A 16,619-nucleotide genomic window follows, 5' to 3' on the forward strand; every position below is an offset into this window, starting at 1 on the left:
TTCGTCTATTGATCCCATGAAAAACTAGGTTGTATTCTGATACAATGCAGATTGACTCTCATTTCCTGAACTAAAGTAGAACATGTGGGAGAACATAAAAAAATTCAAGAAAATAGCTATAAACAGCAAGTATGAATTAGAATCATGCCAAAGAAGACCTACATTAAAATTAATTGTACTGAAGAGCATTGCATTTTAATCATTCAAAATTTGTTAATATTTTATTTTAGCACAGATTGTTTTAATGAGATATATTTATCTTTTATATATAAAAGGCAAAGCCCTCACTTATCATTAATTCTCCGCCCTTCCGATATCTCAGAATGTTGAAATTTGGTAGGCTACATGTATGCCTCATGGCTTGAATAGAAAAACTAAAGGTTTTTCATAAAGATCAAACCCCCATAGGGATTGAATGGAGTTGTAAACCCTTAGAAGAGCTACAATGTGTTTTTTCAAATTTCCTGATTTCATATAGCAATGAAATTTGGCACACAAGTACCTTGAACTCTTAATAGGATAATGCAAGATTTTTACCCCAGAGGGGTGTAAATTGAGTTAGATCCCTCAGAGATCTATTTTTTCAACATTCTAATGGTTTATAATGGTGAAATTTTGAGTGATTTATGCTACCAACAGACAAATTTAGGATTTTTAACAACAATGAAATTCATTTGGGCTGAAATAGGGTTACAAGCCCCAAAAAAATACGTTTTGTTTTTTGACCAAAGTTGACATTGTAGACCTACGTATGCATATATTTCTTGATCATGACAAATACTACTACGGCACTCATAATACCTTATACAGAAGTAGATAACAAGAAATAAGCATTTTTTGACTGAAATAGACTTGTCAGCCCTATGTATGTATATTATTCTTTTGACCATGGCAGCAAATTAATTTCTGCTATGGCGTCTAAATTATAAGAATAACAAATTGCGTGCAATGCCACGAATACCTGCTGCTATTATATAAATTAAGTCAAATACAGTAAAGTTCTCAGTTTAGTTTCTGTTCAGTATATTCATGTTATAATAGTCATTAATGAAAAAAATGAAGAAACATTGACTCTTCACAAAATTCTGAAAGTGCAGATAAAACTTTCCAAATAAATCTGTATTTGTAATTGTTCATTGTTTAGAGTTAAAAAGGGAATTTCCATCAGCTGTAACCTATATTATACTGCTATTACACAACCAAACCAAAGAAATCCAGTAGTTAGTTTTGTTGTTATAAATGGGTTTTATAATTATATCTTTATAGATTTGTCTAATATTATGTATTGTAAATACTACATTTTGTATATAAAACACAGATATAATCATATATTTTGTATTTCAGTTGAAATATGCCAAAAGTCGTGTTTAGATTTATTGGTAAAACCATACGCTTCTTTCAATGAATGTAAAAATATGTAGTTTTAGATAGAAGTGTTTTATTTCAATTCAATCTCTTCCTTAGTTAACATCAGTCTTCCAAGAGTTACTTTTTTATAATAAATAAGTGAAATATTTAGCTTTAACTCAAACATGAATTTGGTTAGAAAATGAAACTTCAGATAAATGGAGTGTAAGAGTTAAGCTGCATTTACACTGGCCAGTAAAGTTACAAGAGAACTTGCGGAATTACTGTCACATAATTTTTGGATAAACAATATTATACTCATGATAACTGGCACAAGGACTTATGACAGTTGCATCCCTGGTTGTTGCGGAAGTCAATGTAAATACATAACAGTGATATTTGAGCAATTTTTATAATTAAAAATTTAATGTCTGACATTAAACACCCCCCCCCTTCAGTTCTTGCAAACACCTATCCGACACTACAGATCTGTATATACTGAACAGTTTTACTGTCCGATATTGTTCTCTAATTCTTGTGTACAGCTGTCTGACACTGGTCATAAAACTTGTGAGAACTGCTGCACCCATTTAGACTATCACTTTTTACTGTTGCACACTAAACATGTGCAATTTCTTGCCATGTATAAATGCTTTACACCAATAGGCTACTTAAGAGCTGGCTGTAGTGAAACAACCTTGAGATTTTATTGCAATAAAAACAATGTTAAACCTCACGCACTTTTATGCCCTTATTTTGTATTGTAGCGTTATGGAAGAAGTCTCATTTATGTTGTCTTTGGTTGAAGATATTATCTCACAGAGTAAAACAATATCATTCAGTACACGTAACCGATATAGCTGCTCCTAAAACTTGTCATAATAAGTTGAGGTTTGAATCTGTACAGTTCTTATTGTTTAGGCTATTTAATTAATAGCTATAAATAAGGTTTTATTAACTGAAGATTTTTTTAATGCAAAGCATAAACCATTTACAAATATATAGTTCTATTATATTTACAATTTTTAATACACAATGTTAGTCCCCTTTGGATCTCTTTATCAAATATCTGATATTTAAAATAATTTAGTTTTTTTATAATTCTTGACTCATTTGAAGTTTTCTTGTCAGTGGAGATGACACTTTGAGAATAGCAGTGGAAGAAATGGAATTAAATTAGAGTTTTTAATTCATAATATATGTTACTTATTAAACCAATCATGAAACTTTGGCAGTACAAAGTGACCTGTCTTGTTGCAGGAGATGTTACCCATACAGCACCCCGTGATCGTGCTACCTGGCACGTACTTCTCAGACCTGGTTGCTCTTGTGACGTTCATGTACAGTGGAGAAGTGAACATCTTCGAGAACCAGTTGGCTGGCCTGCTCTCTGTTGCGGAGACGCTGCAGATTCGGGGATTGGCTGAGTTTACTTGGGTGTGTGTGTGTGTGTACTGTTAATAGTTGTAGCCACTTAGATTTAAAGAAATAATTGTAACTATTATCAAAATGGAATCAGTGTTCCTTCTTACTTACGTTGGTATTTTTTAGTTAATATTGAGCAGTTTTAAAGGAGTTTTTGTTAGGACGATTCTCCCTGTTTAATAGGGTTATATATTCTTGCATTATTTTGAAAGTAAACCATTTTGATTATCCATTTTACTGGCGACTTCTATTATATCTTACAACTTTTTTTTTATTTTACTGGGTACTGTTAAGTTCAAAGGCCATAACATTCAATATTTTGGTCAATTGTGAGCTAAGGATGATAAAAAATGCCTTTTTTAGCGCTTTTGATTTATATTATTTTTTTAGTTTAATAAGTTTTTCTATTATTGGTAACTGTTAACTGTTAAAAAAATTTTAATTCCACAGGTATTTCCAAGGCAGGACACACATTTTGTATATTATTTAAACAATAAATAAAGTTTATAATGATTTTCTAATTTTCAATTCAGAAAAATATTTAAAATATCCTATAAAAAGTAAAACATAAACGTTAACTTATTTTCATATTTTGTGTAGACTATTTTAAAAATTAAACCCTTTTAGTTCCAGAGATAAAAACAAATCCGTGTTGAAAAGTGCTGAGTTATTTTTTGTGTGACTATGCGAACAGTGCCAGAGGGTTTTGGACAAAAACGCAAGGTTTTAGAAAAAATTACCTAAAATTTATATTTGATCATAAAAAGCTACTTAACATTTTTTTAAAGTTAATGAATTATGTATCAAAAACTATTTAACATTCTGATTTTTATATAATTTGTAACATTCAAAAATCACTTTAGACAGCAACATTTCCACGAAAACAAAATAAAAATCAAGTTTGGTGTGAAATAACTATTATAAACAAACTTTATTTTGACATTTCAATACTTTCATGTTAAAGAGCATTTTAAAAACAACTGAAAATCATGTGTAATAACCTAATATTGCACTATAAACAAAATTATAAAAAATAGTCACTTGCTATAGATTATTTTTACTAAAACACAAGGTTTCAGAAAAATATTCACCTAAAATTTATTTTTGATTCTTAAAAGCTTCTTTTTAATTTGTTGGAAAGGTAAATAGATTGTCCATCAGAAAATATATAACAACATGATGTTAATATAATAAAAAAAATTAAAAATCACTTTAGACAGTGACTTTTCTACGGAAACAAAATAAAAATCCAGTTAAAGGTAAAAATAACTACCATAAGAAAGATTTATTTTTTAACTGTAATATTTTTATGATAAAAAGCATTTTAAAACACCCTAAAAGTCATGTGTAATAACCTAATATTGTACAATAAACACAGTTATAAAAATTATTCAAGCGTTAGAGGTTTGTTTTGCTAAAAAAAAAACAGGGTTTTGGAAAACATCCAGTTAAAGTTTATTTTTCACCATAAAAATCTCTTTTAATTCTTTTTGAAAGTTCAATACTAATGATAAAAACCATTTATAAAACCATTTAAAATCAAGTAATATAACATTACTTACTAAAACGGAAGCTCAAAACAAACATAACCTGACTCAGGCAATTTTCAAAGAAACTCTACAAACTATCTTCATGGACACTCGGATGTATAACCGGCCCAAACATCTTCTAAAAGTTTTTTATGTGACTGACATCACTTTTTTTTATTAATTTTAAAATCTAATATAACTTAGAAACATTTTTTAAAAAACACTCTGCTACTCGTCACAACACCATGATTGCGATCCAACTGACAAAGTGTTGTATTTTAGTTAGTTGTTTACGTCACCTAACAGCAGTACAAAGTAGAAATAATAGTTGACAAGGTTAGTTCAGTTTATGTATTGGCCTTGGGTATGATGTCAGCCAGTATGGGATAAGAGTTATAGAGGTACTACAAATTAAATATAAATCGTCTCGTTCCGAGACTCCAGCATTTTTCTTGTAGGAACGTATCGTCTCGGAGCGAGACTCTTGGCACTCAAGCATGTTTTTACATCATCTCATAGTGAGATCCCTGACACTAAAAGGGTTAAGTTTCACATTAGAACTTTTGTGATAAATTAAACTAAATATCAGTAAATAAATCAGACATATCTAGTAAAAATTAATAAAAGATACAGCATTTTTATAAATATATGCATGGCACTTATTCCCCTAGAAATTATGTTAAGTACATCAAGACACATAAAGAATTTCCATTACAAATTTTTCAAAAATCTTAGTACAGAAATTTCAAAACTCAAAATGATTTATTTGAATTTTAATTCAACATGTTTATTAATGTTCTTTGTATCGTAAGTCTTTAAAAAAATGATGTAGTGGTTGAAATGTTAATAATACAACAAAGTGGCCTCAAATTAAAATGATTAAAGATTATTTCTACCTTTTTGAACTCAGGTTAGTGGTATAAAAAAGCTTGATATTTCCTATATTTTTTGTAAATCATAGTAAATTTTGTAACAGAGCGGAAACCTAACCAACAACGAAGCAGGGAAGAAGGAAGTCTTGAGCAGCCCAAGATGCAAGCGAGCCAAGACATCGGCAACTGTGGTAGTGCCAACATCAGGAGGTGTTGAAGAGATTACAGTGTCTCCCCCACTACCTCAGGTTCCCAGAACCCGACAGAAGGTGGGGGAGCCACGGGTAGAAGACAGTGGCTGGGGGGAGGGTATGCCGGCAGCAGACCAGCACACAGCAGAGGACCTGAGTAACCGGACAATTATGGCAACAGACGGCACCACAGACAACAACCAGTTGGATTCTCCTAACCTCTCTATGGATGTGGCCACTAACCCTACGGACTTGACTCAAGGTCAGTATCATAGCAACCCAAAGTGTTCAGGAGTTAGTTGCAAATTTTATAAAGTTACCTTTTATATTCCATTGTCAGAATATTTATACAGAAATGTTATTTATAATAGAGTATTTTGGATCAATTACTCAGCTAGCAGGTAATAACAGTTTCAAATTTATTCTCATAAAGGTATACAAGGTGTTGACAAAGTTACATAGAGCATTTGTTGCTAGAGATAGAGAGTAACTGGCAATGTACTTGTAGTACCAACTGTGTGGCTGTAAGGACAGAGGGCTGCTAGCAAAACAAATTTACCCTTAAATATCGTGAGATAAAGGGTAACTGGCAGTATACTTGTAGTACCAACTGTGTGGCTGTAAGGACAGAGGGCTGCTAGCAAAACAAATTTACCCTTGAATATGGTGAGATAGAGGGTAACTGGCAGTATACTTGTAGTACCAACTGTGTGGCTGAAAGGACAGAGGGCTGCTAGCAAAACAAATTTACCCTTAACTATCGTGAGATAAAGGGTAACTGGCAGTATACTTGTAGTACCAACTGTGTGGCTGTAAGGACAGAGGGATGCTAACAAAACAAATTTACCCTTGAATATGGTGAGATAGAGGGTAACTGGCAGTATACTTGTAGTACCAACTGTGTGGCTGTAAGGACAGAGGGCTGCTAGCAAAACAAATTTACCCTTGAATATGGTGAGATAGAGGGTAACTAGTAATATACTTGTAGTACCAACTATGTTGCTGTAAGGACAGAGGGCTGCTAGCAAAACAATTTTACCCTTGAATATGGTGAGATAGAGGGTAACTGGTAATCAACTTGTAGTACAAACTATGTTGCTGTAAGGACAGAGGGCTGCTAGCAAAACAAATTTACCCTTGAATATGGTGAGATAGAGGGTAACTGGTAATCAACTTGTAGTACAAACTATGTTGCTGTAAGGACAGAGGGCTGCTAGCAAAGCAAATTTACCCTTGAATATGGTGAGATAGAGGGTAACTGGCAGTATACTTGTAGTACCAACTGTGTGGCTGTAAGGACAGAGGGCTGCTAGCAAAACAAATTTACCCTTGAATATGGTGAGATAGAGGGTAACTGGCAATATACTTGTAGTACCAACTATGTGGCTGTAAGGACAGAGGGCTGCTAGCAAAACAAATTTACCCTTGAATATGGTGAGATAGAGGGTAACTGGTAATATACTTGTAGTACAAACTATGTTGCTGTAAGGACAGAGGGCTGCTAGCAAAAGCAAGTTTACCCTTGAATATGGTGAGATAGAGGGTAACTGGTAATCAACTTGTAGTACAAACTATGTTGCTGTAAGGACAGAGGGCTGCTAGCAAAAGCAAATTTACCCTTGAATATGGTGAGATAGAGGGTAACTGGCAATATACTTGTAGTACCAACTATGTGGCTGTAAGGACAGAGGGCTGCTAGCAAAACAAATTTTACCCTTGAATATGGTGAGATAGAGGGTAACTGGCAATATACTTGTAGTACCAACTATGTGGCTGTAAGGACAGAGGGCTGCTAGCAAAACAAATTTACCCTTGAATATGGTGAGATAGAGGGTAACTGGCAATATACTTGTAGTACCAACTATGTGGCTGTAAGGACAGAGGGCTGCTAGCAAAACAATTTTACCCTTGAATATGGTGAGATAGAGGGTAACTGGTAATCAACTTGTAGTACAAACTATGTTGCTGTAAGGACAGAGGGCTGCTAGCAAAAGCAAATTTACCCTTGAATATGGTGAGATAGAGGGTAACTGGCAAGTATACTTGTAGTACCAACTATGTGGCTGTAAGGACAGAGGGCTGCTAGCAAAACAAATTTACCCTTGAATATGGTGAGATAGAGGGTAACTGGCAATATACTTGTAGTACCAACTATGTGGCTGTAAGGACAGAGGGCTGCTAGCAAAACAATTTTACCCTTGAATATGGTGAGATAGAGGGTAACTGGCAATATACTTGTAGTACCAACTATGTGGCTGTAAGGACAGAGGGCTGCTAGCAAAGCAATTTTACCCTTGAATATGGTGAGATAGAGGGTAACTGGTAATCAACTTGTAGTACAAACTATGTTGCTGTAAGGACAGAGGGCTGCTAGCAAAGCAAATTTACCCTTGAATATGGTGAGATAGAGGGTAACTGGCAGTATACTTGTAGTACCAACTATGTGGCTGTAAGGACAGAGGGCTGCTAGCAAAACAAATTTACCCTTGAATATGGTGAGATAGAGGGTAACTGGCAATATACTTGTAGTACCAACTGTGTGGGCTGTAAGGACAGAGGGCTGCTAGCAAAACAAATTTACCCTTGAATATGGTGAGATAGAGGGTAACTGGCAGTATACTTGTAGTACCAACTATGTGGCTGTAAGGACAGAGGGCTGCTAGCAAAACAAATTTACCCTTGAATATGGTGAGATAGAGGGTAACTGGTAATCAACTTGTAGTACAAACTGTGTTGCTGTAAGGACAGAGGGCTGCTAGCAAAACAAATTTACCCTTGAATATGGTGAGATAGAGGGTAACTGGCAGTATACTTGTAGTACCAACTATGTGGCTGTAAGGACAGAGGGCTGCTAGCAAAACAAATTTACCCTTGAATATGGTGAGATAGAGGGTAACTGGCAATATACTTGTAGTACCAACTATGTGGCTGTAAGGACAGAGGGCTGCTAGCAAAACAATTTTACCCTTGAATATGGTGAGATAGAGGGTAACTGGCAATATACTTGTAGTACCAACTATGTGGCTGTAAGGACAGAGGGCTGCTAGCAAAACAAATTTACCCTTGAATATGGTGAGATAGAGGGTAACTGGCAATATACTTGTAGTACCAACTATGTGGCTGTAAGGACAGAGGGCTGCTAGCAAAACAAATTTACCCTTGAATATGGTGAGATAGAGGGTAACTGGTAATCAACTTGTAGTACAAACTATGTTGCTGTAAGGACAGAGGGCTGCTAGCAAAGCAAATTTACCCTTGAATATGGTGAGATAGAGGGTAACTGGCAGTATACTTGTAGTACCAACTATGTGGCTGTAAGGACAGAGGGCTGCTAGCAAAGCAAATTTACCCTTGAATATGGTGAGATAGAGGGTAACTGGCAATATACTTGTAGTACCAACTGTGTGGGTGTAAGGACAGAGGGCTGCTAGCAAAACAAATTTACCCTTGAATATGGTGAGATAGAGGGTAACTGGCAGTATACTTGTAGTACCAACTATGTGGCTGTAAGGACAGAGGGCTGCTAGCAAAACAATTTTACCCTTGAATATGGTGAGATAGAGGGTAACTGGCAATATACTTGTAGTACCAACTATGTGGCTGTAAGGACAGAGGGCTGCTAGCAAAACAATTTTACCCTTGAATATGGTGAGATAGAGGGTAACTGGCAGTATACTTGTAGTACCAACTATGTGGCTGTAAGGACAGAGGGCTGCTAGCAAAACAATTTTACCCTTGAATATGGTGAGATAGAGGGTAACTGGTAATCATACTTGTAGTACAAACTGTCTTGCTGTAAGGACAGAGGGCTGCTAGCAAAGCAAATTTACCCTTGAATATGGTGAGATAGAGGGTAACTGGCAGTATACTTGTAGTACCAACTATGTGGCTGTAAGGACAGAGGGCTGCTAGCAAAACAATTTTACCCTTGAATATGGTGAGATAGAGGGTAACTGGCAGTATACTTGTAGTACCAACTGTGTGGCTGTAAGGACAGAGGGCTGCTAGCAAAGCAAATTTACCCTTGAATATGGTGAGATAGAGGGTAACTGGCAGTATACTTGTAGTACCAACTATGTGGCTGTAAGGACAGAGGGCTGCTAGCAAAACAAATTTACCCTTGAATATGGTGAGATAGAGGGTAACTGGCAATATACTTGTAGTACCAACTCTGTGTGGCTGTAAGGACAGAGGGCTGCTAGCAAAACAAATTTACCCTTGAATATGGTGAGATAGAGGGTAACTGGCAGTATACTTGTAGTACCAACTATGTGGCTGTAAGGACAGAGGGCTGCTAGCAAAACAAATTTACCCTTGAATATGGTGAGATAGAGGGTAACTGGCAGTATACTTGTAGTACCAACTGTGTGGCTGTAAGGACAGAGGGCTGCTAGCAAAACAAATTTACCCTTGAATATGGTGAGATAGAGGGTAACTGGCAGTATACTTGTAGTACCAACTATGTGGCTGTAAGGACAGAGGGCTGCTAGCAAAACAAATTTACCCTTGAATATGGTGAGATAGAGGGTAACTGGCAATATACTTGTAGTACCAACTGTGTGGCTGTAAGGACAGAGGGCTGCTAGCAAAGCAAATTTACCCTTGAATATGGTGAGATAGAGGGTAACTGGCAATATACTTGTAGTACCAACTATGTGGCTGTAAGGACAGAGGGCTGCTAGCAAAACAAATTTACCCTTGAATATGGTGAGATAGAGGGTAACTGGCAATATACTTGTAGTACCAACTATGTGGCTGTAAGGACAGAGGGCTGCTAGCAAAACAAATTTACCCTTGAATATGGTGAGATAGAGGGTAACTGGCAGTATACTTGTAGTACCAACTATGTGGCTGTAAGGACAGAGGGCTGCTAGCAAAACAATTTACCCTTGAATATGGTGAGATAGAGGGTAACTGGCAATCAACTTGTAGTACAAACTATGTGGCTGTAAGGACAGAGGGCTGCTAGCAAAGCAAATTTACCCTTGAATATGGTGAGATAGAGGGTAACTGGCAATATACTTGTAGTACCAACTATGTGGCTGTAAGGACAGAGGGCTGCTAGCAAAGCAAGTTTACCCTTGAATGTGGTGAGATAGAGGGTAACTGGCAATATACTTGTAGTACCAACTGTGTGGGTGTAAGGACAGAGGGCTGCTAGCAAAACAAATTTACCCTTGAATATGGTGAGATAGAGGGTAACTGGCAGATATACTTGTAGTACCAACTATGTGGCTGTAAGGACAGAGGGCTGCTAACAAAACAATTTTACCCTTGAATATGGTGAGATAGAGGGTAACTGGTAATCAACTTGTAGTACAAACTGTCTTGCTGTAAGGACAGAGGGCTGCTAGCAAAGCAAATTTACCCTTGAATATGGTGAGATAGAGGGTAACTGGCAGTATACTTGTAGTACCAACTATGTGGCTGTAAGGACAGAGGGCTGCTAGCAAAACAATTTTACCCTTGAATATGGTGAGATAGAGGGTAACTGGCAGTATACTTGTAGTACCAACTGTGTGGCTGTAAGGACAGAGGGCTGCTAGCAAAACAAATTTACCCTTGAATATGGTGAGATAGAGGGTAACTGGCAGTATACTTGTAGTACCAACTATGTGGCTGTAAGGACAGAGGGCTGCTAGCAAAACAAATTTACCCTTGAATATGGTGAGATAGAGGGTAACTGGCAATATACTTGTAGTACCAACTCTGTGGCTGTAAGGACAGAGGGCTGCTAGCAAAACAAATTTACCCTTGAATATGGTGAGATAGAGGGTAACTGGCAATATACTTGTAGTACCAACTCTGTGGCTGTAAGGATAGAGGGCTGCTAGCAAAACAAATTTACCCTTGAATATGGTGAGATAGAGGGTAACTGGCAGTATACTTGTAGTACCAACTATGTGGCTGTAAGGACAGAGGGCTGCTAGCAAAACAAATTTACACTTGAATATGGTGAGATAGAAGGTAACTGGCAATATACTTGTAGTACCAACTCTGTGGCTGTAAGGATAGAGGGCTGCTAGCAAAATAAATTTACCCTTGAATATGGTGAGATAGAGGGTAACTGGCAGTATACTTGTAGTACCAACTATGTGGCTGTAAGGACAGAGGGCTGCTAGCAAAACAAATTTACCCTTGAATATGGTGAGATAGAGGGTAACTGGCAATATACTTGTAGTACCAACTGTGTGGGTGTAAGGACAGAGGGCTGCTAGCAAAGCAAGTTTACCCTTGAATATGGTGAAATATAAGGAAACTGGCAATTTTAGTTTAAATCTTAACGCTCTACGATGGTGATAATGAAACTAGTTTACTCTTGAGCCTCCTTAATATCTATTTCTGTTTACACATATTTATTATGAATGACGTTTAGCATTGTGTAATTTATGTAGTGTGTTAGGTAATACAGGAAAATAGTTATTCTAGGTTAATGTTAAAAGTTCTTAAGTTATGTATTGAATCATACAAAATATTTTTTCTTAAAATGTGTATAGTGTTATATTTATCCATTATTTTATTTTTTTGGTGTTACTATGTGACAAGTGTGTTGTATGGAATTTGTACAAATTTATAGTTAGTACTCTACATTTTTTAAATAAAATTTTTAAAGATAAATAACTTAATTATATTCATAATAAAGTATAAAAAAGTGGTAACAATAATACGGTTAATGGGTAATCTGTTCAAATATAAGCTATTTATTAGTAATTAAATTGTAGTATTTTATACGAATGAAATAAACTAAACTTAAAATTTGTTCCAGCTGTTGTCGAAACGAAAACAAGAAATTCCTCATGCAACCCTAAAATGTACGCCACTTGTTTTGTGTGTGGTAAACAGTTGAGCAACCAGTACAACTTACGCGTGCACATGGAGACTCACCAGAACGCGCACTATGCCTGCTCCGCATGTAACCACGTCTCACGCTCACGTGACGCTTTGCGCAAACATGTCTCGTATCGACACCCACAGACAACGCCTGGACTGCAGCCGCCCACTACTCCACGCTCGACCCAGCCCTGACACACACACCCCACTCTAGTCATCCTAGTAGCAAATATTATTTAAGCATGTCAGCGGTGTTTCATTTCAGTCACTTTCATTTCAATGGTTTGTTTTTTAATGTGATCTCATTCCCAAATATTAGATTTAACCGATTCTGTATATATCCTTGTAGATGAATAATTGATTAGTCGGTTGGGGATTTAAGTTACCTTTTAGTTTTTGTGTTTGTGTTAAGAATGGTTATACATCATTGAATGATGTAAATCGTAGTAGATTATTCAATATGTATATTTAGCTATTGTGTATACCTAATATTCAAGTCAATCAATCACAGTGTGTGATTTCTTTACCAAATAGAAGTTACCAAAGCAAACCCATTTACTTTTGTGATAAAGTAGTCCTTATGTGTTTCAAAGATATATTTTTGCAAAGTTATGAACTTTATAGCGTGTTTTAATTTGTTTAGTTTCAAGCAAATTAAAACTTTATCACTGTAATTTTGAGTTATTATTTAAATGTATATAAACACTTTACGTTTTTGAGAAATGTAATTCCTAGAATTTTATCCAGTATAAATTTGTATATATATAATATTTTGATCTACATTACAGAAAGTAACTGGTGTAATTTTACATAATGAAAACGATAAAATAAAATATAAGCTCTAGAATCACTCAAAGGTTTATTTATAATTGATTTTCAGCAGTTGAAATTATTTTTAGAAGTTAAGAAGAAGAATGAAATGATCCTCTTTATAAGCCTTTTCTGGCCGTCAAATGTTATTCCTGACTCTCTGTGATTCATGGTGCCTTAAAAAAAATATTGCAGATGTATTTCATCTTGTAAAGTTGTTACTAACACTATCTCACCTCATTATAACTATCTATAGAAAATTTGTGTTGTTGATTCTGACTTCGTTGATTCTGATCACTCATACAGATGTAATACAGTTATTTTATCAATATAATAAATGTTATTCCAAAAAATTTAACAGAATAGAACAAAAATATTTAAAACTATTTTAACTCAAACTGGAAGGTTAATTTTAAAGGTTAGTTGTAATTGTTGTAATACTTAAGCTGCTGTAGCAAGAAAAGTCAATGTACTAGGCTATGAGTACAGTGACTATCCTTACAGACTATCTTAACAAATAAACTAAATCAGCTATGATCAGAATCTACATCATTTTGTGCAAAAATATATAGTATTTAGAAATTAAATTTTAATTTGTGATATCAGTTGAATAAAATTCAATCTGTTCGGAATGTATTACTGTCAAATCATAGATAAACTAAGGCACTGAAATATAATTTATTTTCTAACTAAACTATCAAAAACATTATTATATTAAGCGTATACAATTATCAGCCATATTATCTAGTCAATATACATTTTGAAGAAGCCATATAAGAATGAATTCAAACACTCCTTATGGTGGCATTGATTTTTTTATGCAGAACAACTTGTTTTATTCTTTTATTTTATTGAGTATTGCAGATTTTGGAAATAATTTAATAGAGAAAAACACATAAACCAAAAAGAAAAATGAATTGCGCATTTTTCCACTTTTTCTGTATGAAATTAAAATTTCCACAGGTTTTTATGTATGTTTCATCACTGCAGTAATAGATTGTAAGAATTATGTTAGAAACTGGAACCTGTCTCTTCAAAATGGTTACACTTCTTATAGTTTTAAGTTAAATGACTGTTTCTGTTTATCTAAATAAGAAAGTAAGAAGACTTAAATATACAAGACTTGTTTTAAATGTCCTGTGCTAACCGAATATACAAAAGCCTAGTTAGTACAAACTCATCCTTGTTAGTTACTTTTCAATCTATCAATTTCTGTTAATGAAACCAATGCCACTTGAAAAAAACATGGATATACTAAAATGTACAACACTTGTTGCTAGATAAAAACCCTAAATATAACATGGTAGTTCTGCAAGTGTGTGTCCTAGTCTGAGAATATTTCTAGTCATTAAGTCATCAACTGGGTTCCTGAATAATGAAAGATCAATTATTGTGCCTTTTCATATTTCACTATTACTGCGTCTGCAATAATAAACTGATAAAATGTTGCAATCTTTGAGAAATCTTGAGATTTTGACAACCTTAAAAGAAATCGTCTCATTATTAGGAAGTCTATTTATGAGATAAAATAAATAAAACCTTTACTGAGGTATAAAACTATGTATGTATATATTTTGCTAAGTAATTAAATAGCTAAGATATAAAATAAGTACACCAAAGTAATTGGTTAAACAAGCTTTTTACCAAAAGACAATCTATGAGTCAGTAATGTATAATATATTAAATTAGAAAACTGGCTTGTATTTAACTTAAATTTCAGAAAATACAAGTCAACTCTTAGTTTAAATGAGTAAATAAAACAAATAAGTGGTTTAATACTAGAATGAGAAAAACTGTTTCCTTATATTTGAAATGCCACTTTTCTTCAATTATATATTTCTTATTTCTATGTTATGTTTCAAGTATAGTGCTTCAATAAATGTAGGTTTAATTATGTGGCTCATATATATGTATTTATAACGGGCAGTAGAAAGAATATAGATACCTCCAAATAATTTTTTTATTAATTCAAACTGATATAAGTAAGCATCATTACAGGGTTTTTAAAAACTTAGCACGTCGTTGTTGATGTTCCAACTCATCTGAACATGGAAAATTGGTGGAAAATCTAAAATTTAAGCATAAGTTAAGTTGTTGCATCTGAATGTAATGCTATTATTACACAAGAAAATATTTTAATTAAATCTTTATAAAACATAGTGAACGGAATATTTTAACACATTGGAGTCTGGCTCGCTATTTGCTGTTTTTATAACTCGGTCTGCATAAATTAATTGGTTTTCACATTTTGTTTTTAGAAAACTGTTAAATATTATGTATAAGATATTATATTTTCTTGAAAGTTCTATCTTTCCTCTTTAAAATGATATGTAAAACTGTATTCTTATAAAATGTAATTAATTTTTTTTTTAATTTCAAAACTTACATTTTTTGAAGAAAAATAAAAATTCCCGCATGTCTTGTGTTATTTAAAAACTAACTTTTGAATAAATAAAACAAGTAATTTCAATTTTTTCAAAGGCATTTACTATATACATATTTACAAATAATTATTTTAATTGCCAAAAAAATTTCAAATGCTAAAAAAATTATTGTTGTCGTAGACAGACTGACGACGCGCCAGGCCACATCAGTGGATAAAGAAAAGCCTCAAGCGGGTATGATGTAGTAGCACCTAGCGGAATTTTTCTGAACTAACCATTAACGCTGGCTTTCTAATGCAGCAGACGGCACTCGAATATCACTCGAGCAACTCCGTATATCAATCGGCAAAGCTGTGCTCGAGTCACGCTCGAGCGCCGGCCGGGGGTTTAAACAATGGCGCTCGCGTCTGGCTTGAGCGTAGATTCGAATGTGTTAAAATTCGGTCTTAAAAAAACAAGAAAACAACAGTTTTCTTTTCAGTTTTTCTGCTGGTCTCCATTGGCTAAAAGGGTTTATTAGAATAACGCAAATAAAATAGGTTCTTATACCCTATCATCAATCCAATCCAAATTCATGTGATCTTATGGTATAGTGACATGTTTCGAAGGTAACCTTCATCGTCAGACCTTGGTAGCCGTGGTGGTGGATGGCTTTATCATAAAATTAAAATTACACAATAAACGTACACAACAAACATGATTGTGCGCAATGTTTCGTGCAGGCTGCAGCGCCGTAACGACAGTTGGATGACTTTCACTGTCACTCTAAAAAATGCCACAGTCCAACAGGAATTTAAATATTAGTTAACTCTAATTTGAATCATGAAGCTACCAGCTCTTTTACAGATTTATTTTGTAAATGTAGTTACAAAACGGACTAAGAATTTATTATCGACAAATATAGCTTTAAATTATGATGACTCAAGTGGGGGTTTCTAAAAAATATTTTACTTGGTTGAAGTGTTAACTTGTCTCCATGAAATCTCTAACACTATGTCAAAAAAGTACAAATATTTAGTCACACTCATGGCACATCTGTTTTTAAGTTAATTTCTGAGAATAACGGTTAGTTCTGAATTTTATTAACTTTATTATACACAAGAATATTTTGCCCTCTTGATCGTAAATAACGATTTTACAGTACAATAACTGTTGTTCTGTTGTTACACTACATCATTATCTGGCGTCCAGATCGTTAACATTGTATACTTTAGTTAGTCATAAATTGTT

General features: G+C 34.4%; 1 protein-coding gene across 1 annotated transcript in view; it reads left to right on the top strand.

Annotated features, from left to right (window-relative positions):
• The window catches only part of LOC124352829 (longitudinals lacking protein, isoforms H/M/V-like), a 31,716-nt gene extending 17,424 nt beyond the window's left edge, over nt 1–14,292 (top strand). The window contains exons 3-5 of the mRNA XM_046802523.1: nt 2,608–2,784; nt 5,278–5,626; nt 12,131–14,292. Coding sequence (XP_046658479.1) covers nt 2,608–2,784; nt 5,278–5,626; nt 12,131–12,390 — 786 coding nt within the window. The 3' untranslated portion in view covers nt 12,391–14,292. The remainder of the gene's footprint in view (nt 1–2,607; nt 2,785–5,277; nt 5,627–12,130) is intronic.
• Nucleotides 14,293–16,619: the final 2,327 nt, after the last annotated feature.

The sequence above is a fragment of the Homalodisca vitripennis genome, chromosome 1, assembly GCF_021130785.1.
Source record: "Homalodisca vitripennis isolate AUS2020 chromosome 1, UT_GWSS_2.1, whole genome shotgun sequence".
NCBI lineage: Eukaryota > Metazoa > Arthropoda > Insecta > Hemiptera > Cicadellidae > Homalodisca > Homalodisca vitripennis.